General features: G+C 49.0%; 1 protein-coding gene and 1 long non-coding RNA gene across 7 annotated transcripts; one reads left to right on the forward strand and one right to left on the reverse strand.

Annotated features, from left to right (window-relative positions):
* Nucleotides 1-611: 611 nt before the first annotated feature.
* On the reverse strand, nt 612-23,819 carry Mab21l3 (mab-21-like 3). Of its 2 annotated transcripts, none has more exons than NM_172295.4 (7): nt 23,457-23,759; nt 22,530-22,800; nt 14,267-14,407; nt 10,776-11,067; nt 6,902-7,080; nt 6,159-6,353; nt 612-2,788 (listed from the first exon to the last, which is right to left on the reverse strand). In NM_172295.4, exons 2-7 carry the CDS (start codon nt 22,776-22,778, stop codon nt 2,555-2,557), a joined length of 1,290 nt encoding a protein of 429 aa, NP_758499.3. In that variant the 5' UTR covers nt 22,779-22,800; nt 23,457-23,759; the 3' UTR covers nt 612-2,554. The 2 variants fall into 2 exon arrangements, with proteins under 2 accessions (NP_758499.3, XP_011238422.1); XM_011240120.3 differs by having other exon boundaries at nt 1,215-2,788; nt 23,449-23,819.
* Nucleotides 15,686-22,955, forward strand: Gm33381. 5 transcript variants are annotated; one of them, XR_003954538.1, is made up of 3 exons: nt 15,686-15,841; nt 18,804-18,948; nt 22,339-22,955. It is a non-coding gene; the product is annotated as a predicted gene, 33381 (long non-coding RNA). The 5 variants fall into 5 exon arrangements; XR_001783942.2 differs by lacking the exon at nt 15,686-15,841 and adding an exon at nt 16,108-16,336; XR_001783943.2 differs by lacking the exon at nt 15,686-15,841 and adding an exon at nt 16,108-16,318.
* Nucleotides 23,820-24,799: the final 980 nt, after the last annotated feature.

Raw genomic sequence — 24,799 nt, forward strand, 5'->3', positions numbered from 1 at the left:
AAAAGTGACGACAGAAACTGACCAAAGCTAAGGAGCGCTGTGATCAGACATTGTTGCACTGCACTGTGCAATCCAGCCTCAAAAACACTGGCGCTGAAGCTGGCCATCTGCGGTGTCCAGGTGGGGCTGCTCGGCAGGCTCTCCTTTCACAGCTCAGCATTGAGCAAAGATTGGAGCTTTAGCTGAGGCGCTAGAAAAGGTCAGCAATTTAGCATCAGGGGAAACCCACCAGTTTGCAGGAAGCTGGGTTGGTTTGCCTTTTAGACTAACAGTCCTGAAAATGAAGGCCCCATAGGGCCTGGCTCTTTTCATTTGTGAGTGCCTGCTGGCCTCTGCTGGCCAGATGTAGGAACAGCCAGGAATCCACAGAACATCCTACAACTTCCACAGTGCACAGCTCTAATGGAAAACACTTGGTCTCACAGGCCTGTGGGTCTTCCTCTCTAAACTTCACACAGTTTTTAAGTAACAGCACGTCCAGCCTCCCTTTTGCATATTGTAATCTTTCAGCTCCATGACTAGAAGGCAAGTCTTGGTGCTTTAACATCGCATTTGCTTTTTTCGTGCTTCCAAGGGGGGGAAAGTCATCTGGTTACATAAGACACATTTTCAACCGTTTAAAACTTTGATTTACTGACTGATAATCTGGGGTTTCTACTATTTTGTTGCAGCACTTTTGAATAAAAATAATATTGATTTTCACCAAATCGGAATCAGAAGTGGTGGTACAGGACTATCATTCCAGCGACTTGGGAAGCAGAGGCAGGAGGATTGCAAGTTAATTCAAAGCTTGCCTGAGTTACAGAGTGAGTTCAAAGCCGTCTTAGGCTTTTGCCTTGGAAATGTCATGGAATGGGGGGGAAGAATGGCTGATGGATAGGGTGAAGGGTTGTGGACTGCGGTCTCCAGCTATAACGTAGTGATGACACTATTGAACGCTCAGAGGCCGTGCTCACTCAAACACAATTGGACTGTCACCATTCTGTCACAGGTGGAGAATGCTAACAAGGCCCCATCTCTCCCTGATGCTTTATAAGCCATTAATGGCACTTTCTTCAGTGGTGTAGCCACTAGAAGGTGCCCATTCTCTGTAACTAGTCCCTTATCCATGTTCCTGGATGAAACCCGTATACAAGTCATTGGTTCACACACATGCGCACACACTCATACACAAAATTTTATACATGCATGAAAATATCACATGAAACCAATCATTATGTATAATTAATATATTCTAATAAAAAACTAATAAAAAAATAGAGCCATCCTGGGTAACTTAGTGAGATCCAGCCTCTAAATAAAAAGCCAATGCAGCTCATTGGCAGGGCGCATGCTCAGAACGTCAGGGGCCTCGGGCTCGTTCCTCCGCACGTGGGGTTTCTTCAGAGCCTCCAAAGCAGTGTTTGTGCTTTTAAGGATATTACTTTGTTAAGCAAATTTGGGAAGAATGTTCAAAATTCATAAAGGATTCCCTGGAGTTGAGAAGCACTAAAAACATGCCAAAGGAAGCCATTCGCTCTTAGAGCACAATCCCCAGACTGTACAGATGTGCGATGCTGTGGGGCTCCGAAGTCTCTGCATGGTGAAGAGCAGGGACCTCAGGATCCCTCCTAACATGACCACCAGAGCCATCATCTGAAATGTGCTTCAGACCACAAAGTCTTTCTTCTTGTTGGAGGTAAATGTTGCACCTTTGATCCCAGGACACAATAGTACCGACTCCACCCCAGCTTCTCACAGCCAGAGCTGCCCACCCATCCCTCCCAGCCTGCCTGAGGTGACCATTCTGGTCTCTCTTAGCTGTCCACACGTTCCCTCAGGATCGTCCTTCTGTGTGTGGTGACAGAATTTACCAATTTACTGTCTGCTTTCTGTCTTCTCCAGTGAGTCTGTCTTGTGCGTCCCTGTATTCTCAGTGCCTAGTGAGTGTTTATGTGTCAGCGAGGGAGTGAAATGATGGAGCTCACATCCAGATGTGAAGGACATGCCAGGCCACAGCACAGAGCTCGCTCCTGAAATGGAAGCAAGTTATAGGCTTGACCGTGGCAGAGGGGGTTGTGACGAGTCAGGCGACAGGTAGAGTTCCAGCTGCGTCCTTCTCTGGAACTTTCCCTGAGACTTATGATGACTCCCCACACTTGAGAGAGGAACGGGACCCACTGGCCTCTGCTTGGAGCTGGGGTGCAGAGAGTTAAAAAGGACACCAGCCACTGGTGGGCTGTCTGTCATGGTATGGGTTCTGGTCTAGCCAGCTGGAGAATTCACCATCTGCAGACTAATGCCTGGCCTGCACTGAGCCCATCTCCTGAGCATGGAGAATCAGTCACTGGGGAAACTGGATGAGAGCCGTCCCCAGGAGAGGTAGGGAAGATGAAATGCTTGTATGACCTGGGGCAGGAGCAGTTTTGTCTCTGGTGAGCTAGCTGACGGCCTGGTTCATTCTCTCTGTCATTGGCAGGCTGTCTCTAGCACAGGATCCTGGCAGCTGACAGAGGAACCACCCCGAGAACAAAGTCAAGCAGGAAGGAATGAAACAAGGGTTCCTTGGGCCAGCTCAGGGCAGCTCAACCTGCGGGTTCTTTAGGAAAAAGGCCACTTTCTGGGCCACCGCATCCAGCTCGCTTGGGTTAGCTGACTGAAGGAGGTTGCTCTTTGGAACAAAATAGTGCTTCAGGAAGTGCTGGCTCACACACCTGTGCAGCTTCCGGACGAGGCGCAGGAGGGCTTGATGGAAGACCTGCCAATCCTTGAGGTGGGGGTATTTCTCACAAGTCCAGAAGAGCACGGTCTGGGGGAAGAGAGATGTTGGGACAAGTTGAGTTTACATGGGAGGAGGAACAAGGCATCTTGGGAAAACTGGATTCACCAGGAACTACTGGTCCATTGCTTCACCTGGGCCTGGGGCTTCCCTAGCTGGCTCACACCTCCAAGTTATTCTCTCTTCCTTTCCTCTGACACTCAACCATCAACACTCTCCTGGTGAGTCATAGGGCCATCCAAGCAGAGGCTTTCTGCCTCCTAGCATGCAGGGGTACATGGAAGCCCTCATCTCTCGGACCAGAGAGTTCTGCCAACGTGGTAGTCTCTTCCTTCTGTATCTATCACTTGCTCACAGGCCTCTGCCTCTCAGAAACCCTATAGGAGCGACTCCCCTCTTAGAAGATGGCCTCTTGGCCTGGTCAGAGCCTCCTGCTCTCCCCTGCATGTCCAGGCACTCTCCTAATTTCTCTCCTCCCACTCACTCCGTCCCTTCATCTACTCCAGTGGGGGACCTCCTGCCATTAATCCTGAATGCAGCTCTCTTAGCCCAAGATCTCCAGCCATCACTATGCAGGCCCTTTCAGCCTCACCCCTGCTTGCCTGTCAGTGGATTGGACAGTTGGCCCACACCCTCCCTCTCTAACCAACTCTTCCTTTGGCCTCCAAGACAATGGTCTTCCAGGCTTCTCCTCTCATCCTAGCTACTCCTCTGCACTGCCTATGCACCCTAGCCGTCTGTGCCTGCTCTGCTTTGGGCATCCCTGAGGGTCCCTCCGTGGCCCCTTCAGCTCTTGTCCCTCCCCTGCCTAGCTCAGTGCAGAGCCGCCTTCTCAGTAAGATGGAGGACTCACATGGTACCTTCTCCAGCCCAGACGCTGCCTCTGACCTGCTTAGTCTTGAGTATTGGCAACTTATCTCAGTTTCAACATGCCCAGACTGAACTCATGGCCTTCGCCACAAACCTGCCTTTAGACCTGCTTATCCAGCTAGCTGTGCCAGACACAACCTGGGGCAGCATACTCCCTGTCACTCACAGCCCAACCTGCTCACCTTCCTCCTCATTGGTCTCTCAGACCTGCCACTCAGCCTCACTTCCCTCCCACTGTCCTCCCCACCACACTTTGGTAGCATCTAACCTGTCTGTGCCTTTTCTAATTACCAGCTGATCTGAAGTCCTTTGTAAAGTACAAATCTTCATCGTTTATTTGTTAAAATAACAGTTCCACTCACTGTTGTCTAAGAATACAAGACAGGGTCTCGCTGTGTAGCCCTGGCTGGCCTGGAGCTGTGTAGACCAGGCTGGCCCATTCCTATTCACAGACATCCTCCTGCTCTTGCCTCCTGCGCGCTGGTCACATGGGCATCTGGCTAAGGATACACTCCTTAGCACGCTCTGTGAGGTTTGGTCCCTGCTTTGCTTGCCAGCCTTCCCACCAACACTGGTGTCTGTACAATCAGGCCAAGTGCCACCAACAGCGACAGACAGGGAAAACAGGGCACTAAGACACAATGGAGGACTGTTCATCCAGAAAGAAATGAAGCCCTGTCCTCTACAGGAATACAGAAGAACATGTGTTAAGTAGAATGAGCCAGACTCAGAAAGATGGGCACCGTGGTTTCCTTTCCACAGGTGGAAACTAAAAGATAAAGTCTGAATGTGGTGGGATGAGGGCTGGGAATTCAAGAGAGTCAGGGTGAAAGGGGTAAAGGGGTTGAAGAGGGGTAGGGTGAAGGGGGTGGAGAGGGGTGGGGTGAAGGGGGTAAAGAAGGATGGGATGAAAGGGGTGGAGAGGGGTGGGGTGAAGGGGGTGGGATGAAGGGGGCAGTGCAAAGGGAGGTCAGATCGAAGTGGTATATGTTGTCCACATATGCAAAGATGTCACACCAAACCCAGTTACATATGCAATTAAACATGGCAACCAAAAATAATCAATTTCAAAAGAGTGTATATTTGAAGTCCTGGGTGGATGAAGAACACTGCCTGCTCATCCAGAGGAACTCAGCACTCTGGTGATTTCCTGTAAACCTGCTTCCCACCTTAATTTATAAATAAAGGCTAGAGCCGGTGGAGAAAGAGGGGAAGGTGGAGCTGAAGGCTTTGGGAGAGAGAGGATGATGGAGGAGGAGGAAGAGGGAAAGTGGAACAGAAGCAGCTGGCCTGGAGAAACCACAAGCTGTAAGGGTCTCATAGACGGGGAAGATGGTAGTGTAGTGGTAGACCTGCCCAATCTAGGCGCACAGCATGGATTCATAGTAATTGTGTTGTGTTTCCTTTGCTGGGGATTATTTGGGTTGGGGATTTACTGCCACAACCCAACAGTACTGTCAACAAGAGAGAAAGCAGATGAGCATGGACACTCCGAACTCAGATTCGGACACATGGAACTCAGATGCGTTAAAGACAAAAGATGAAGTACGATGAGGAGGTAGTATGGACAGGGGCAACTCCTACAGTGCTGGGGAGAATATAAATTAGTGTAGCTTTTGTGGAAAACAGATAGGAGGTTCCTACAAAATATAAAATTTGGTTATGCATACCAAGGAAATGAAATTAGAATATACTCTATGGCTACTGTGGCATTATTCACAATAGCCAAGAAAAAAAAATAACCAGTCTAGGTGTCCATCAACAAAAGAATAAAGAAAATGTGGTATATCTACATGGTGGAACACGGCTCATCCATGAACGTGCATGGAATCCTGCCATGGCGAAGTATGGAGGAAGTGGGGGAGCCCATGAGATAAGAAAGCAACTGGCAGGTGAACACTGCACACTCTCGGTCATGTGACCACCAACACAGCAGGTTCCACAGAGAAAAGCAGCGATTATGAGAACTTAGGAAGGGAGGGGAGAAGGGACAAAGGAAGGTTGGGTGTTACTACCAAAACACCCAACGATGACACGCTCACCAGAACAGCAGTGTACAGAGGGAGGAATACACTTGTGTGCTCACCAGCATGGCAGCACACCTGCAGCTTCCAGAAATTTGGGTTTTTTTTTGCAATAACCAGAGGAGTTGGAAGGCCCCCGACACAGGCAGGATAAACACTCGAGAAGGGAGTGTTCATCACCTGGCTTTACATGGTGGATGTTCTGTGTGTCTCAACTCTTTCTCTGTACCCACAACGTGTTCATTTGTACAATAAATCATTCCTAGTGTCACATCAAAAGAAGGGAGGAGAGAGAGAGGGGCTGAGAAGAGAGGTCAGGAAGGCGAGAAAGAAAACCCAACTGCTGTGATGCACAGCTGGGGTTTATGTCTCCAGGAGCTGAGCTGCACGCAGTGTGGAAATCCTGGAATTGAAAACCATTCCCATGACCCCATCCTGATCCCATCACACAGTGGGACCCACCTAGAGACAGTTGCCCCGTCTACCCCCACCACACCCGTGCTCACCTGCAGGTGGTGGGTGGTGATGACTGGCCTCCTCCCTGGACACCACACATCCTCCTTCAGCTGCCTCAGGACCTGAAAGCATTGCCTGCGGCAGCCTCCATCCTCGTCCAGCTGCTCAAACAGCACCTGCTCTGCCTGGGAGAAACTCAGCTGCCAGTGATAGGCGGACTGGGCCACCAAGTTAAACCCAAAGGACTGAAAACGAAACAGGATTGGAAAGATGAGAAGCACGAAGCTGGATACTGTGGAGAGCAGCTCAGACAGCTGGAGGGACCCGCAGCCCACAGCCTGTGGTATGCCTACGCAATGGAATATTATTCAGCCAATAAAAAGGAATTGAATCCAGTCATTCACAGGGATATGGATGGGATTGGAGTATAATATGCAAAGTGCAATAAGCTAGAAAAAGACAAACTCATACTGACTATTCTCACTCACATGTGCATGTCAAAACATGGAGACCTAATGGGATCATGGGAGAACAGGAAGCATCTTGGTATACTCAGGGAGCAAGGATGGCTCAGACCCCTATGGCAGTTGTTTCTACCCAAATCAGAGTCCTTGAGGACATACCAGCCTTTGCCTAAGGGTTTCAGATAAGAAACCTGCATTTCTGATGGCAGTGATGCTGTGGTGGTGGGAGGGGGTGCGTGCATCAGAACAGCAGCCCCAAGCAAGCCCCTAATGTGATCAGCAAAGCTGACCGCTCTATACTGAATGAACCCCCACCTGGTCACCCATACCTTGATGCACTCCACTCTCTCTGGGGAAGGCCATCGCTTCAGACACCGAGGCCACTGGGCTTTCTCAGGCCAGGTGGTGGGGATCTCCACGGTGGGGGCCAGCTCCAGCTCCACCTGGCCTGTGGACGTTTCCATGGCAACCCAAACCGTAGTGCGTTTTTCTAGCACAGTGACTTTGCCTGATGGGAAGGAACAGGAGGGACCCTTGAGAAGAAAGCCTTGCTCTACACAAGCAGCAGTGAGCAAACACTCTGGGAACTGTCCCTGCGACTGTCAGAGTCAGTTCTGTAGACACCAGTCAGCTATGGTCACAGGGTCACAAGGAAGGCTCATGGCTGGTGGGTCTTTGCTTTTACTCCCCACTCCTCCAAAGCTTTGAAGCATATGTTATTTTAGGGTGTGTGTGTACATGTGTACATGTACATGTGTGTGTGTGTTTTGCTAGAGATCATGCATGCGTGCATATATGAGTACTGCGGGAGACTGAACCCAGGGCCTCACACATGCTGATCACAATACCTCTGAGTTATAATCCAGCGGGTTTCCATTCAAATTGATGGGTTCTCTTCTAAAAGCTCAGTGAAGGAAGGTCATAGAATAAGATGGGGAGGGAGCATATTGGTGATTGTGCAATGGAATCTAGCATTTCTGTGTCTCACTGCTGGTTTGGCAGGGAAGGCTGGTGAGGGTGAGGATGGAGCTCTCACTCTCCTGGCAGGATCTTGTTGAAGTGTGGCGCTGACCCCACCCTCACGCAGGTGCCTTCCAGGGGAGTCCTACTAACCTGCTCTTTGTTTGACCCAATCTCAAGGTGCTTGCTTCTACTGTCCATCTTGGAAGCCAGCTTGGACTTATTGACCTAAGTCCATCTGATCACAAAAGCCCTCAGAGCACATTGGAAGAGGTCAGGTGGGTGGGAGGGGTCACAGCTGGAAGGGGTCAGGTGTGTGGGAGGGTCTTCTTATTTCATTTTCCAAGCAGACAGTGAGGAAGAAATCTGTGTTGTGAGTTTTCTAGCTCATGCGCAGCTTGCCCTCATTGCCAGGGAGAATCTCTATTAATCTATGTATACTTGGGTGCCTGTATGAGTTTATGTGCACCACATACATATAGCAGCCTACAGAGGCCTGAAGAAAGTATCTGATCCCCCTGGAACTAGAGTTACAGACTGGATCCTGGGAATTGAACCCAGGTCCTCTGCAGGAGCAGCCAGTGCTCCTAACTACTGAGCGTCTCTCCAGCCCCGACACATGGATGGGGTTGTGGTTTTGTTGTTTGTTTGGTTGTTGTTGTTGGATTTGTTACAGATAAGAATGGATGTCTGAATCGGGCATGGTGGCACACACCTTTAATCCCAGCACTTGGGAGGCAGAGACAGGCAAATTTCTGAGTTCGAGGTCAGCCTGGTCTACAAAGTGAGTTCCAGGATAGCCAGGGCTATACAGAGAAACCCTGTCTCAAAAAACCAACCAACCAACCAACCAACCAACCAAACAAACAAACCAAGAATGGGTGTCTGAAACTAAGGTCTGTCATTTCAGTCTTTCCTTCTGAGAGGACAGGAAGCTGTTAACTGTGTTTGGCTGCTCTGAGGAAAGAAAGCTGTCCTGAGCTAGATATGGTGCATGGCCCAGGGTCTACATCTCACCAGAGAGGCCTGCACAAGGCGAGGATGAGGAGCTTTTCTTGCTGGAAGCTTGTCACTGGTCTGGCCCAGCTTGCCTCTCCCATCGTCCCTTTCACTAGTAGACCATCTCCAAGTGCTAGGAGTGAACTTGGAGCTAGACTGCCAGGACCACTTCCTGCCGCCTCCTCCCTTTCTCTCTCTCTCTCTTTCTTTCTTTCTTTCTTTCTTTCTTTCTTTCTTTCTTTCTTTCTTTCTTTCTTTCTTTCTTCCTTCCTTCCTTCCTTCCTTCCTTCCTTCCTTCCTTCTTCCCTCCTTTCTTTCTTTTCTTTTCTTTCTTTTTTTCTTTCTCTCTCTCTTTTCTTTCTTTCTTTTCTTTCTTTCCTTCCTTCCTTCCTTCCTTCCTCCCTCCCTCCCTCCCTCCCTCCCTTCCTTCCTTCCTAATAAGGTTTCCAGTATCCCAGGCTGGCCTTGAACTTTCTATGCAGTGAAAGAGTAGCCTTGATCCTCCCTCTCCAGAGCAGAGGTCACCAACACGCCAGATGTATACGGAGCTGGTGATCAAATCCAGAGTGTTGTCCATGCCAGGCAAATATTCTACCAACTAAGCTGCACATGGCCCCAGTCTCAGACTGCCACAAGACTTAAGTACACACAAGTACCTTCCATAACAGCCATGAGATGACCAGGATGGAGACTTTCAGAGCTATTCTGTTCAGACAAGCAAGCATCTGACACTGAGCTCTGTAACCTGTGTAATTTTTCATAGGATGTGTGTGCCTGTGTGTCTCGCTTGGCAGAGGCTGCGGTCTGCTAGGCAAAGGGGCTGTCATTTACTGGACCAATTTTCTTGGAGAGCCAATTAGGTTTCTTTTTTCCTACTTGGTTACTATTTTCAAACCTAGAGTAGAGGATACTCCTGGCCATATTCCTTTGTGTGTTTGCAAAAGCTTATTTGCTGAATGGCCAAGTAAGCACTTCATAAAAATAAATAATGGATAAATTGCCCTTTAAGAATGAAATGCTCCCAAATTACCCATTCCCAAGAACAACATGAAAATGCCTGACCCACCCATACCCAGCAGGACCACACTGCTCAGACTTCCTATAGCTGTTAATATGCTACGTTTCCATTGTTGTTGGGATTCTTTGTCATTATTGTTTTCTTTTAGGTTTATTTTACTTTTAATTCAATAATGTGTGAATTATGTACACTCGTATGCAGGTACCCATAGCGGCCAGCAGAGGGCATCAGACTCCCCTGGAGCTGGAGTCACCTGAGGTGGGCGTTGGGAACTGAACTCGGGTCTTTTGCAAGTGGCAGCCACTGCTCCTAACAACTGTGCATCTCTCTGGCCCCAGTTGTTTAATTTTTTAAGACAGGTTCTCACTGTGTAACCCAGGATGGTTTCAAACTTGTAGTAATCCTCCTGCCTCAGCCTTCCCAGGGCTGGGATTACTGGCATACACCTGCCACCACACCTGGCAATCTGCTAGAATTGTCAACACATTAAAAAAAAAAAAACAACTACATTTTTTTCTTTAACTATTTATATTCTTCCCCAAGATTCCTGTTTTTGTGTTGTTGGTCTTTCCTTCCTTTCTGATCTCTCTCTCTCTCTCTCTCTCTCTCTCTCTCTCTCTCTCTCTCTCTCTCTCTGTGTGTGTGTGTGTGTGTGTGTGTGTGTGTATGTGAGTAATTATTTCTGCTGATCAGCTCATCTTCCTTCCTGGTTTATAATTACTTTGGTAACTAAGAAATTTAGTCAGTTTTCCCACATATGCAAGTGTGCTTATGTGTGTGCATCTGTGTGGACATATGAACCCCTGGATCGTGGCTTCGGTGTTTGCTGTTGCCAAGGTCAGTGTGTCCTTGGGCTGAAGGGCTTCTGCTGGGGTGGCTTGGTGCTTTTTGAACATTTCGTCTCTACAGCCTGTGTGCAGTCAGATGCTTAGTATTGCACAGAAATGTGCTGATACCCAAGGTCTGGGTGTGTGTGTGTGTGAGTAATTTGCTGCTTTAAATAAGTATGATGAGTTTGGGGCTGAGCACCAAACCCACAGCCTGAGGTGTGTTTGTCAGGGTGGTAATTTCTAAGTCACGGAGGCTCCTGAGAATGAATCCCTGCCCTGGGCATTTCATTACCAGACTAGTGCCCCTTCCCCCTCCCATCACCCTCCCATCACCACAATGTAAATGGTGACTGGTTATCACTCCCCTCTCACCTTCCCTTGACCTCACCGGCTCACCTGAGAGGTGACAGGTTCTCACTGCATTTTCCACCAGCGTCCGGAACACCTGCAGGACTTTGGCTGGCACAATGTCCCCCTCAATGTTCACATCTGCCTTGTGCCACTGCCACAGGGTCTTCATGAACATCTCAGTCTCCAGCCACTGTTGCAGGCCTTCGGGGTCCCGCAGAGGGCAGGTGAGCTTGGCGCCCTGCACATTGTAGTACCGCCAGCGCTGCCTCTGGACCCCCTTGTACCCTGCAAGGCCTTTCAGTGGGACGGTGACATGGAAGAGGCTGGGGGCCAAAACCTGAGGTCAGAAAAAGAGAAGAGGAGTTGAGCTCACACGCTGGGGAGGTGATCGGCAGAGGGGTGCCGACCTGTCCAGTCAGGCAGCTCAAGCAACCTTGCAGCCCTCAGCAATGTGATGATGTGCACAGAAACCGCCTGGGGAGTGCTGAGATGTACGTTTTTTTTGTTTGTTTGTTTTTTGTTTTTTTTGGGTTTTTTTTTTGGCACTAACCCACCTGGGGCTGTGGCAAACAGAGTGACTTGACTCAAGGAGTTTTGGGGTTTGTGAAGCCACAAGTTAAGCATAAAACCCAGAACTCTGGAGGGAACCTGAAGTCCAGGAGAGAAGAAAGGAAAGCAGAAATCAATCCACTGAGCCTCACACACAACCCAAATCTCTGGCTGTGCCCATCCCTTCTCTGAAGTCACAGCAATAGGTAACCTAGATACCACGCCCCCTGGCAAGCCACCTAAGGCTCCGAGGGGCTACCAACTACCTGGGGAGACTGACAGCACATGGAAGAGCTTTGAGTGCTTGAAGCAGTCTGTCCAATGGTTCTAGTCTTGGGATAGCTGAGCATTCTGGCATTAAGGAGAATGGGATAGGACTTTAAAGTGTCACTCTTTCTTTTCTCCTGTCACGATGACCTAGGGTCAGTATGCATGACTAACCCTTACAGAATTCAAGGTGAGATGAAAGTCTGTCTGTCCGGACAATGTGAGCCATTGAGATGATTCTGAGTTCAGTGGGAAAATGGATGTGAATCCACCCACTCCCACTCTCCAGAAACCAGTTAAGCTGTCGAGGAAGAGAGCAGGCAGCATACCACGCAAAGGACACTGTAAACTGGTTGCTGGTGCAGCTATTCCGGAGGGACCCTGAACTCTGGCTGTGCCCAGGCAGCTCACTGGCAGCCTCTTTGTTCCTCCAGCTACATTTTTGAAGAAAGTAATAGAAAGTCCAACAATAGTGAACTTTGGTCCCTGGTGTGGGCAGTGGCCAACTCAACGGCAACTGATCCCGCCTCGCTTTTCAGAGGACTTTTGATGCTTTCGATGAGGGCACCACATGACTTCTGGTGTGCAGAGGTTGGATTAAACAGGGAGGTCAGACACCTAAACTATAAATGGAAAGTGTTCATGCGATTTGAATTCTCTTGTACACGAGTTCAAACGTGCAACTGTGGGGCTGGGCAGGTGGTCTGCCAACACAGAGCTTGTCACATGAGCATGAGTACCGAGTGCCAACCACCAGCACCTATCAAAAGTCAGGTGTGTAGTCACATGCCCGTAATCACAGCTCTGGGGGCATGGGGGTGGGGCTGAAGCAGGCAGATCCCTGGGACTTGACCTATATCCACTATAAATGAAGCAGGGAGTCTCTAGGTTCAGTGAGAGCCACCAAGGAAGGAGGGCAGTCGGTGCTGACTTCTACAGCTTCCCCAGGTACACATACATGGCACACACACCCGAACAGGTGCATCCACCCACACCCATACTCCCCCAACAACATCAAATAAAGACTAAACCTTCTGCATTGCCAGTCACACTGATGCTGCTCAGTAAATACTTACCCAGCTTAGTCCAAGATAAAATTAAAGGCATTTTATGTGGTCTTTTTGTTTTGTTTTGTTTTGTTTTGTTTTTTAAACAGGGTCTCCCATATCCCAGGCTGGTGTCAAATTTGACATGGATATTCCCTCGGGTATTTTACACTTCGCCCCCAGGTGATGGCACTATCTGGGGAGGCCTTGCTGGAGGAATTAAGCCACTGGGAGTGGGGGAAGTGGGGGTGGGTGAGAGTTCCCTATTTCATGTTTGTGGTTGAAGACCTACTGTGTGCTCCCGCTGCCTCACCTACTATGGGCTCCCACTGCCTCACTCACTGTGTGCTGCTATGCCTTAGCCACCACGATAAGCTCAAAAGAATTATTTCTTCCATAGGTGGCTTTGACCACAGTATTTTATCACAGCAACAGTAAAGTAAGACAACGCACTAAAACAGATATCAAATGTGACCAAGCATGTCCCGTCGTCCTCCAGCCTTTGATTCCCAGGTGCTGAGATCACAGGCGGGCTGGGGATGGAACCAGGGCTTTGAGCATGCCAGGCAAGCACTTTACCAACTAAGCTGTATCTGCAGTCCCATTTCGAAGCTTACTCTACAGGACATAATGTTAGTTAACGTAGGATAGATTTTGAGCTATAAGAGAACTTTTTTGGCCCAGGTCTGGGGAGAGTGACGTGGTGTCGCTCTCTCTAGTCCTGGGCTGTATGTGTCTGATTAAGACTGGACTGGGAAGGAAGATATGGACAAACGTTCTAAAATGACCGGATCAATGCTAGTCTCACAATCTTTACCCTAGAGTCAGTTTCCTGAAATCTGATTCTGCCTCAAAATCCACAAGTCTTAGAACCTTGTGAGTGGACCCTGTACCCACCAGCCTGGGGTGCACGGGGCCAGTCACAGTTCTTGGTGCCAACCTCATTCTTCAATGTGCACGTGCCAGGCCTTAAAATCCAGGATCTTACATACTGGTGGGAAGACGAGTAAGACCACTGCAAGGTGAAAGAGGTTTATATGCAGAAAAACTGAGATCAAGAATAGTGAGGATTGAGAGGGGCACAGAGCCCCTTCCTGCTTCTTAGTGGAGATGAGCGAGAAGTCCAGTGGCTGACAGGCTGGGTGGGTTAGGGTCTGAGTGAGATCCCTGCTGACTGTCATGCCCTGGCCCTGGTGGTTAGACTCAATGGGGTCCCTCAGCAGGGAGGGGCTACAGTGCACTCCTATAGTTCCTCAGAGCTGCCTCAGAGCCTTCCCGCTCCCCCTCACCAGTACCCCAGTGTCTATTACCTTCAATGGCTTCCCCATGAGTTCCCTCAGCCCCCTCTGCCCAGCCTCTCATCTATTCAGCTGTGTTTAATAAGTGAGCCTGAACCACAAGGCAGCATGCTTCACCATCCGTCTTTGGAATGAGATCTGGCTTTAGGGCCAAATAGGACTCAGTCAAGCCCTTTGGCTTCCTCACCTCTAGCCTCTGTGGTCTAGGCCTGTGTGGACTCCCACAAGGGAAATATCATGGGGGTGTGTACACTGTGCCTGGAAGAGCATCTGTGGAAACCTGGGGCAGTACTAGGCTCTCAGTGGCATGGAGTCCCTCCTGTCCCAGGTCTTGGGTACTTCCTAGAGCTCCTCCCACAGGGAGAGCCCCACTTACCTTAATGCTCTCGTTGTGTGTGTCAGAGACAGGCACGGCTTCGAAACGACTGTCCTGGCGGCTGATTTCTGTGGTTAGCAGGTGGATGATTTTCTGCACCTCCTCCATGGTCTGAGAAATCTGCTGCCGCCTCAGGTCCACCTAGGCATGAGGAGATCAGGGAAACATTTACAGAGCCCGAGGAGATACCGGCACACAGGTGACAAAGCATAGGCGCAGTGATGCCTGACCCAAGGTCAGGGCAAAAATCTTGCCTCCCAGGACTCCAAAGGAGTCGCCTGCTTAGGCCTGACAGCGACCAACATGACACTTGCTTGCTTCTGAAACAGGTGCTGTTGCTCAATATTTATCCGGGATTTTTTTTTCCTGTGCAAAGACTGGGATATAACAGCAACCAAAGCGAAGGCAGGAGGTAAGGGTGGGGATGGAGGGGCAGGGATACATTGTAGCACACACCTGAGGTAAGGGTGGGGACACATTGTAGCACACACCTGTAATCCCAGTACATGGGAAGTAGAGGCAGGAGGATCTGAAGTTCAGGACCAGCCTTGGCTCTGCAGTGAGTTTAAGATCTGCATGGGTCGCATTAGATGGCCACAGAGCCATCCCTTAGAGAGACAGAGTGCAAGGCTGAGACCACACCCACCTGCACAGGTTTTATGGCCCGTAGGGTTAGTCCACTGATAAATATTCATTTAGCATTGGCTGTATGCAAGGTACAGCTTCATGCAGTGTCACGGCAGAGTAGACAGACATGACTGTGCACTTCCAGCATGGGAGAAGCCACATGAAAGAGAACACGTGTGGGGGCTCCATCACAGGGAAGTGCGGGGTGCTGACAGATACAACAGAGGGGCCATCCCCAATCTGCATTCTGAGATCTCTTTGATATGTATGCTTCCATAGACAAAGTCCTGTCTTTGGAAAATAAACTTGTACTGTCCCGATAGCCAACACTACACTGAGTAGCAAGAGACAAAAGCAAGGTTTGTAACTCTATGGGCCGGAGAATCTCATGGGAAACATCAAATACTCAAAGTGGTCTTTTTAAAGTCCACACATCTTCCTTGGTCTTGAGAATGGCAGTTGTACCTGCAGTGTGAGTGAGCTTCTTGTTGCCACTAGCAACCGTTCCCTCATTTCTAACCCTGTAATGCCCACCTCGTGATATGCAATATGAGTAACAGGGCAGAGGGACCCTCTTTGAATGGCTTGCACCTGTGGGAGGCTCTGCATCTTCTAAACTGCAAGTGGAAGAAATAAGGTGCTACAGAAGGGCAGAATGTCAGAAATACAGGAGGGTGCTTTGGGGAACCTTTGGTTAAAGATCCTCCTCACAGATAGAACTTCCCCCGTATGCCTGATTCAATTCCACGTGGGCAGTTTTCACTGAAGGCCCACTTTTTTGCTGGAACTATTTACTGCATGGTAAGAGATTCACAGATTGACTGCCAGAGTAAGATGGACTGAAATAGTTGTAGTCAGGTGCTGGAGAAGGCATTCATAGGACGCGGCGGAACAGCCAGAGAACAATTATCTAACCTGGAGGCCAAGGGTCCTTCCTGGAGGCAGAAGGTAAGAGCGAGATAGCTAGGGGGCTAGGGATCTGTCTCAGTTGGCAGAGTGAGCCCTTGCCTAACATCTACAAAGCCCTGGATCCCACCTCCAGCCCTGCAGACACTGAGTGTGGTGTGCATGGCTGTAGTCCTGGTACTTCAGAAGTGGAAGCAGAAAAACCATTCTCAGCTTCTCAGTAAGCCCTTGTCTCTATGTGTGGTCTGTAAGGTGGCAGGGCCAGAAGAGGGGGGAGGAGATCAGGGCCCCGTAAGTGTCTGCAGAGTTTCCCAACCAGAGCGGGAGGAGGAATTCATGAGGACAAAGGATCACCACTCCTTAAGAAGCTGGACCATGGAAGCAAACAGATTAGATAGGACCAGCAAGGTAACCGCTGGCTGTCTCAGACTGACACAGGGGCTCAGGCATGTTTAAACGCAGAGGGAAGTGCCAGTTGGAGAGGAAGAGGCGGCACAGCAGGGATTTCCCAGGAGGAAGGTACATGCAAATCTCCAGGTACTCACCACCACCTCATGTCAGAGGGAAAGAAGAGGGGGGACAAGAAGGGATGCTGGGAACTGGAGATTTCCTGCTTGGAGTCTATTTTCTTCACAGGGAAGGAGACAAGGCAATATGGAGACAGGAAGCCAGAGAGGTGGCATTTCCCAGGGGATGAGGGATGGCTTGGGTAGTTTATAAAGATAGCCAGGTTGTGGGGTATGAGTGGACTCAGTTGTAAGATAGAGGGCCTCTCAGCCCTCCATGCCAAGCTGGGGTTGTGAGTTTGGGGCGAGCTAGGAAGAGTTGGAGGGGTAGAAGCTAGGTGAGGTTTCAGCCACCGATTTTATTCCAGCCTGAGGAGGGAATGCAGAGATTCAGGCTGCTAGATTATAGGGCACTGAACAGGGTCTAGTCTGCTAAAGGAGTGTAGTGTGGGGAAAATATATAGGATCACTACAAGTAACATAATACAAAAGTCATGTGAGACGTTCTGACCAGGTAGCACACTGCAGTCAGAGTGGCTGCCATGGGGGCTCAATGATAATAATGCCAAACTCCCCAATCTTTAAGTTTGTGGATGTGATTCCATAGAACTTGAATGTGAGAAATTCAATGGACACACACACATACACACACACAAACGTGCCCTAGGTTGCTTCCCATTGCTCTGGAGAAATTCGGCTTACACATTCCGTTCACATTCTAACAGCAGGGAAGGCAAGGCAGGAACTCAAGCAGAGCAGGAACACAAGAAAGTCAAGCAGAAGCCATTGAAGAGAGCTGCTCTCAGGCTCGCTTGCTCTCCGGCTTGCTTAGCTAGAACAAGGCACTCTCTCAGAGGAGGTACAGCTCTCAGTGGACTGCGTCTTCCCACACCAACCATCAATCAAGAAAACACCGCCACAGACTTGCCAATCTGATGGAGGTGTTTTCTCCACCAATGTCCCCTCTTCAAAATGACTCTAGCTGGGTGGAGCCCAGTGGCGAATCCCAGCCCTTGGGAGGCAGAAGCAGGGAGATCCAGAACAGCCGGGGTACACGGAAAAACCCTGTCTCAAAAACTAAACCAAACCAACAACAACAAAGACAAAACAACAACAAAAAGCTCAAACTTTTGTCAAGTTGAAAACAAACAAACAAACACCCAAACCAGCACACTAAGAGAAGATCCATTATGATACTGGAATTACCAGAAGGGACGTGGGCAAAACTCCCAGGGGAATAGCCCTCCTGGGGGGGAAAATTCTTCATTATGAACTTGACCACAGACTGGGCGGTGACTGTGCAGAACAAGACTGAACACATCCTGGAAGGTGCCTATAACCACTCTCATTATCTGGGTGCTTAGCTCATCGTCCTGATGTGTTCTGATCTGCAGGCATGAAAGTCAGAATAGAGGACTCAGCTGTCTAGAAGGTGAGACTACAAGTTTTTCTCTGCCACTTCTTACACATAGATGCCTTAAACTTAGCATCTCAGAATTATTTCGACTTCAGCAATCATCTTATCTGGGGTCACTGAACAGAGTACCAGAGCATCAGGTGGCTCTCCTACGTTACCCTGGCAACTAGAACTACACCAAATGCACGGGGTTTCCGATGGCATTTCCAGCACTCCCGGCCACACCCTCCATGACAGTGCTGTGGGTAGAATGGGCCGCTGATCTTCTTCCTGGACTTAGAGAAAGCCTGCAGTCTGCAGTCAGGGCTCATGAAATGACAAGTCTAGAGTTGCCGTTTTGTGGGGGCTGCTGACTCTTCATGCATGCCACAAGCTCACAAAGATTAACACAGCAAGGGCCAGGCAGTGATGTGGGCATAGACCAGAGTCCCAGATATGTCTGTCCCCGCGGTGCCTTGGCTGCTGAATCAGGGTGCAGGTCTCATTAGGTGATGCTTGGCCCAGTCCTCCTGCACCACTGGCCATCCGTGCAGTGTAAGGTTCTCACTAGGACAGGTACATCACGGAGCCATCCACAGACCCCAACTGAGGTGTGCTGAGGTTCCCAGGCCCGTGTTAGGTTGTAACCCCAGCCTGGACCCTGGCAGTCCCCTGGACTATTGCCTTCACTTTTCTTGACTGAACCCAGAGAGACAGAACAAGAGGATTCAGACTGAACTTCTTGGTGAGGAAATGCAGAGATGAGGCCTGAGGGTGACTGCAGGGAGTGATTTTGGTGAATGGCAGGGGTGGGAGGGGGTGGGGGGGATGTTTTGCACAGTGCAGGTCCCTCCAAGACCAGCCCAGAATCCTCCCTTATCCTTAAAATAGTCTCTCAGGTGTCAGTGAGCTAGCAATACAGATTCATCACCAAATGTATTTCAGGCAAAGAAAAGCTTGAAAATAAAGATAAGAGGGAAATGAAGAAAATGGATGTGAAACACAATTCAATCCAAGCTCGACCTAGGGGACCTATCCAAGTTTCACCTTCCTTGCTGATAAAGTCTACGAACCTAAAGGGGTCCTTTCTCTCTTTTCAAAGGCTACATTTGTGGGTGTGACAGAGCCTAGGCAGAACCAAGCCACACTGAATCAACCAGGCACAAAGGGCGGGATGCTCCAAGGTCACACAGAGCCACAGATGACGATTTCCCACCAGAGCTCTGCCCAGGGCCTCATCTCTCCAGGTGTGTCTACGTGCCTGAACTCTCATCCCTGTCCCACCCCAGGTTCCCTCCCTCCCTCCCTCCCTCCCTCCCTCCCTCCCTCCCTCCCTCCTTCCAAGCCCCTGGCTTATTGTTGACCCATAAGTCATTTGTTACTATTAATAGTTCAGGTTTGTGAATAATTTACTGTTTCAAAAAAAAAAAAGTATTGGGAATCCAAGACTGCTCCCTGTAACAAGGCCATGCTGACTCACGGTGTTGCAACCCCCTTCCGTGAACTCAACTCTACGGAAGGGCACTTAAGCAGCATGCAGGGAAAGCTGGGGCACAGCTGCCTGCAGAACAGGTGGTCCTACTACTGCACAGCCAGGGGCGGGAGTAGGGGGCAGGGAGGAAAGACGGCTGAGAACTTCCTCCCAGACAACAGAAAAGTTAGGCTGCCGATTGTGGAATGGCTTGGGCCCAATAATAGGTTACACAGAATAAACAGGCACCTTCCCTGTCCTCGAGAGCTTGCCAGTTTAAAGAGAGAAAGACATATACTTAGTGACAGATGCAAAGGGGACAGTGGGCCTTCCTCTCTGCTAAGGCTAATTCTGGGAGGAATGCCTCCACCACCTGGAATTTGTTCTCCGAGCAGCAGCAGCAGCAGCAGCAGCAGCGCGGTGGAACTGGGGTTTCTCAGTCCGTCCAGGAACACTCAGGCCTCCTATACCATAGCATTTGCTGGTGGTTCCTGCTTTATAGATGGGGAAATTGAGGCTCAGGAGGTAACTTACACCAGAGTTAGTAAGTGACAGACAGATCATATTTGCTACCTAAAAGAAAGCATAGCTGAGTGCAACACCCGCCCCCATGGGATGGGGATGGGTGGGTAAATGGGTTTCATCTATTGAAACCTAACACATCCTCTAAGCCCTCATCTCCATCCCTTTCTCTGTAGACCACTTTTCTCCATCAAAGCCAACGTCCTTTCTTTCCCTCTCCAGAGTTCTCCACAGTAGCTTGGGGTCTGCCGCACACTGCAGTTAGCATCCTGACTGTACACAAAACATCCCCTTCCTCCTTGGAGTTAAGAATAGACTCTGCAGGTATGGCTGGCCATCCCTCAGGCATGCACAGAATTTCGTTCGCCTTTAGTGGAACACCTCTCAGGGTTTGAGCTCCCCCAAAACCACAAAGCAGGATTTGATATAAAGAGGATGTTCCGTGTGCATCTTCAAGATAGAGAATGTCAGCAGAGGGGATATGGTCTCTGGGTCCAGCCAGCTGTGCTGAAACCAGCACAGCCAACACACAGCCAGCACACAGCCATGGGACTTTAGCCAAGTCATTTCACCTCTATGAACCTCTTTCTTTCTCTATAGAAATGGAGGTTGGTGAATGTTATGGGCACCTCAGCCTGTTAGCACCTTTTGGGGGGTAGGTATATATATATATATATATATATCCAGGGGACTCTGTAGATATTTCAGACTACATCTTTTCAAGATACTCTGGGAGTATGGAAGGAAAGGAACGAATATGTCCAGGACACTGTTGGTCCCTTTGAAAAGGTAGAAGGAACCTCCAAGGTTGAAGTCAGAGGCTAAGGCAGGGCTAGGGAGAGTCAGTGCTTAACCAATGAGCACTATCAGCTCCACAGTTCCCAGGATGACAGAAGTGTTCTGTGCCCGTGTGTTAGAGAACCTTTTAGGCCAACTCTGAGCTGTGTGAGAAGAGATTAAAATGAGCCCAAAAGAAAAAGAACAAACACAAGGAAAAAGCTGGGCCCGAGGTCTGTTTAGGACAGAGCTCTTAGGGGGAGAAGAGGCTGACCCATCTTCAGGGACAAGAGATGAACAAGGACAGAGCTGTCAGACTGGTGGTAAGGGGCTGCAACCTGCTGAGAACTGGCTGTCACACGTGCTAACACTCAGTCCACAATTTCCAGGCCAGACACCGGGCCTGTGGTTGCCAGGTAGCGTGATTCTTTTTATCCCTACAGGGGACAGAAGCCTAGATTCTTATGTAGATATCTTGGTATTTTTGAAATGTCAATAGAGAAAACTTTAGAAAATGCTCTAGAGACCAAGCATACCATGAATCCAGGCTGGGTTCCACGTTGGGAATACCATTTACAATTTCTGCTGGTAGCAATGCCCAGGGAGAGTGGGTCAGAGGACTGGGCAGGTGAAATCACTTGAATGAATGCAATGCTAAGAAAATTGGAATGCTGCTGGTTTTCCAGAAAACATGCGACTCCAGGAAGATGCCCGTCAACACGGCCTCTGTGTAGAGGAGTGTCGGGGAAGCCACTTTGCTGGAGATTGGTTTTGGTGCAGGTCGATTTTCCTTATTTTCCCTTGATGTCTAAAAAATGCACTCATGTCTCACTGTGATAATAATCTTTGCTTTGTTTATGTATAAAGGCGTGAAAGCCAGAGACCAGTCCCCCACCTCTCAGTTTAAACCTCTTTGTTTAAACATTAACAACATGCCTTAGAAGCTTCATAGGTATGTGGAACAATGGAAGAGATTAAAGTAAATAATATTTAAGGTCCCTATAAAGTCTAACATCAAAAGAGCCTAAAACTGAAATTAGCCCTTCTCTTTCTCCATATTCCTATTTCCCCTCTTTCCCCCCTTTCCTTCCTTCCTTCCTCCCCTTCCTTCCTTCTTCCCCTTCCTTCCTTCCTTCTTTCTTTCCTTCCTTCCTTCTTTCTTTCCTTCCTTCCTTCTTTCTTTCCTTCCTTCCTTCCTTCCTGTCTGTCTTTCTCCTTTTTTCTTGAGTCAAGGTTCCACAATATAGTAGCCCAAGCTAATCAGGAATCCACTCAATAGACCAGGCTGGCCTTTGAACTAACAGAGAGTTGCCTGTCTCTGACTTCTGAGTGCTGGGACTAAAGGTAGGTTCCACCATGCCCAGCTTACAAATGAAGTAATACTTTTTGAAGATTTTGTTTTAATTTTACATGTATAAGTGTTTTGCCTACATGCATGTCTATGCACCACAAATGTGCCTGGTGCGCCTGGAGACAGAAGAGGAGATTAGATTCCCTAGAACTGGAATTACAGATGGTTGTGAGCCACCATGTAATGCTGAGAATCAAACTTGGGTCCTCTAGAAGAGCAGTTAATACTCTTAACTGCTGAGCCATCTCTCTAGCCCCCAAACAATATTTAAAAACTATCAGTTTTGTAGTTTTAAAACAAACAAACAAACATTGTCTTAAGTTCTTTTTGTTTGGTTGGTTTTGGGTTTTTTTGTAGGTTTTTGTTGTTGTTGTTGTGTTTTGGTTTTGTAGCTGTTTTTGAGGCAAGGATTCATGTAGACCAAAATACTCTCAGTTTCTGATCCCCATGTCTGTCACCGTGCCTGTGCCTGGCTACTCATATCCCAGTAATCCCACTCAGATTCTCATTTTACAGAAAGAAGTCTGAAGTCTGAGGCTCAGATAATTAACTGGCCATATGGACCTCCTCAGGGTGCTGAGGGTAGCCACCCTGAGTTCCTGAGAACGAGGCATCTATGGCCTCCAGAAGCAGGGGATTCCTTCTGATCAATGGCCATGGGATGGAGAGTTAGAGGGTGTGCCCAGGAGAGGCCAGCCCTGGCTCACCTTGCTCAGCAGGCAATGGTCTAAGTCTCCCTCTGGAAGAGACTTCATGGCTTCTTGGTCAACCCCCAGTATAGCAGCAACCTTCTGCTTTCTTTCCCGATGGAGGACAAATCTGGTGGGTAGCTTTCCCAGCAACGTTACTCTCTGGATAAAACTTCTCTGGAATTGTGAACGTGGACCAGAGACTTGACTTCTTCTTGCCTGCTCACTGCAGTTTTCCTTTCCAGCATGGAAGAATTCATCTGCCATCTTTCAGGGAACTGTAGAAAGACTAAAAAGGAGACGTGATGAAAACGAGTTGGAACTTATCCTGTTTTTTTTTTTTTTTTCTTTATCCTGTTGTCCTGGCACCAGGTGCACCTTGGTGCCCAGTACCTTACATCTCCCCGTCCTTACCTTGTTGACAGTAAATATCCCTTGGCCCTCCACTCCTGAAAATTCTGCAATTGATTTACTTCCTTACCATAAACAAATAAGAAATTGCAAACAAGCCGCCTGGTTTTTCATCATGCCCGGCACAAGGCTTGCCAATCAGATGAGGGCCAGGAGTGACATTTAGAAAAGCCTGAGCTCACAGGGACACTTGTGTATAGAGAGGCAAGCTTACATGCTCGCATAGTCACACACAGACACAGGCACACACACACACACCACATGCATTCACAGAGACACTTGTGTATATAGAGGTAAGCTCACACGCTCACACACTAATACAGACACATACATGAACTCACAGAGACACTTGTGTATACAGAGGCAAGCTTGCCCCCCCCCCTCTCTCTCTCTCTCACACACACACACACACACACACACACACACAGAGAGAGAGAGAGAGAGAGAGAGAGAGAGAGAGAGAGAGAGAGATACAAACAGGTAGATACACGCAGAGAAAAGTAGGGCAGAGAGTCCTGCCTCTCACCTGCTGACCTTAGAATGTGATTTCCCACTTGGACGTTGGCATTCAAAATATACTCAGTATAAACAGGCCCCTTAAGAGTCTAGGACACATCTAGTTTTACCAGTAAAACTCATCCTAGAAAACCGACAATAAGTTCCCAGTCTGACTGGTTGGGCCTAGTTTTACTCCAGGAGGGAAAATATCCCAGCAGCCTTATCTCCCTAAAGCTCGTGAGTATCACCGTCTTTGATCCGAAAGACTGACAGACAACAGAGCTGGCAGTCCAGTTCATGTCTGAGCAAGGCTTTCAAACAGGCAGCTCTCCAAGCCAGCCTCCTCAATGCTCAACCGCAGCCAATCCAGCCCTTCCACTCTCTCCCGCGGCCCCAAATTTGCATATCCTCCCAGACAGCTCCAAGGAGAGCCACATCAGACCCCACCCACCTCCCTCCTCCAGGCGCTGGGGCGGCCTTCTCCAGGCTTCATCTGCCAATCCCAGGTCTTATACCAGTCCTGAAAAACTGAGGATCCACAAAGGTCCCCAGAATCCCCCTCCACGCTGACTGCCTTGACTTTCCACCTGCTTTTCCGTGTCCTGGAAATCCCCTTCTCTTTACGGCACATGCTCTGAAATGGTAAGGGAATCTCTGTCCCTTGACTGCTGTTACTATAGTCATCATTCCGAATCTACCACATCAGCTTTTCACTAGTGAAACAAGAAGCTCTACCCCCTAATCTGCCTTTGGGAATTCTCTTTCCATGTTGCTTTCAACTCTGCTGAAGTCTCCCCACCCCCACACTCACTCCCTTCCCCACACACATACTTTTATTTTCACCCTAACTTCTGCTTTTGCTGGAATCACTACTGCATAGTCCCTGTCCTACGGCAGGGTCTTTCCCAATAACAATAAAGTTGCCCCGGGTTTCTGGAATTAAATGCCCACACCTTCACTATTCTTGCTCTAACACCGTCCCGTCTCAGTCACTCAGTACTACAGATTCAAGTGTTGTATCTGGAAACTTCTCTTGCTCCAAGATGGAAAGATACTTGCCAGGTATGGAGAGGGAATTCTGAATAATTGAACTATAGGAGGAACCCAGAGAAGGAAAGGCACTGTGAACTCAGGGCAGCTGCCTGTAGATGTATTCCCAGGAGAGCCACATCTGAAGATTGGTGTGTTGTGTGAACACAGCTTAGAGTAGCATGGCCTGGTTCCTAGTGCACTGGTAAGGTTCCACAGCACAGGGCTATGGCACAGATGAAGGCTCTGGCAGCTCCTATCAGACAGGCTGAGGAAAACAGGCTTTACCGGCAGACACAGATCTCTAGTTAATGGGACAACAGGTCAGCGAATGTCTGTTGGGTAAGGGT

This window comes from Mus musculus, chromosome 3, assembly GCF_000001635.26.
Source record: "Mus musculus strain C57BL/6J chromosome 3, GRCm38.p6 C57BL/6J".
NCBI lineage: Eukaryota > Metazoa > Chordata > Mammalia > Rodentia > Muridae > Mus > Mus musculus.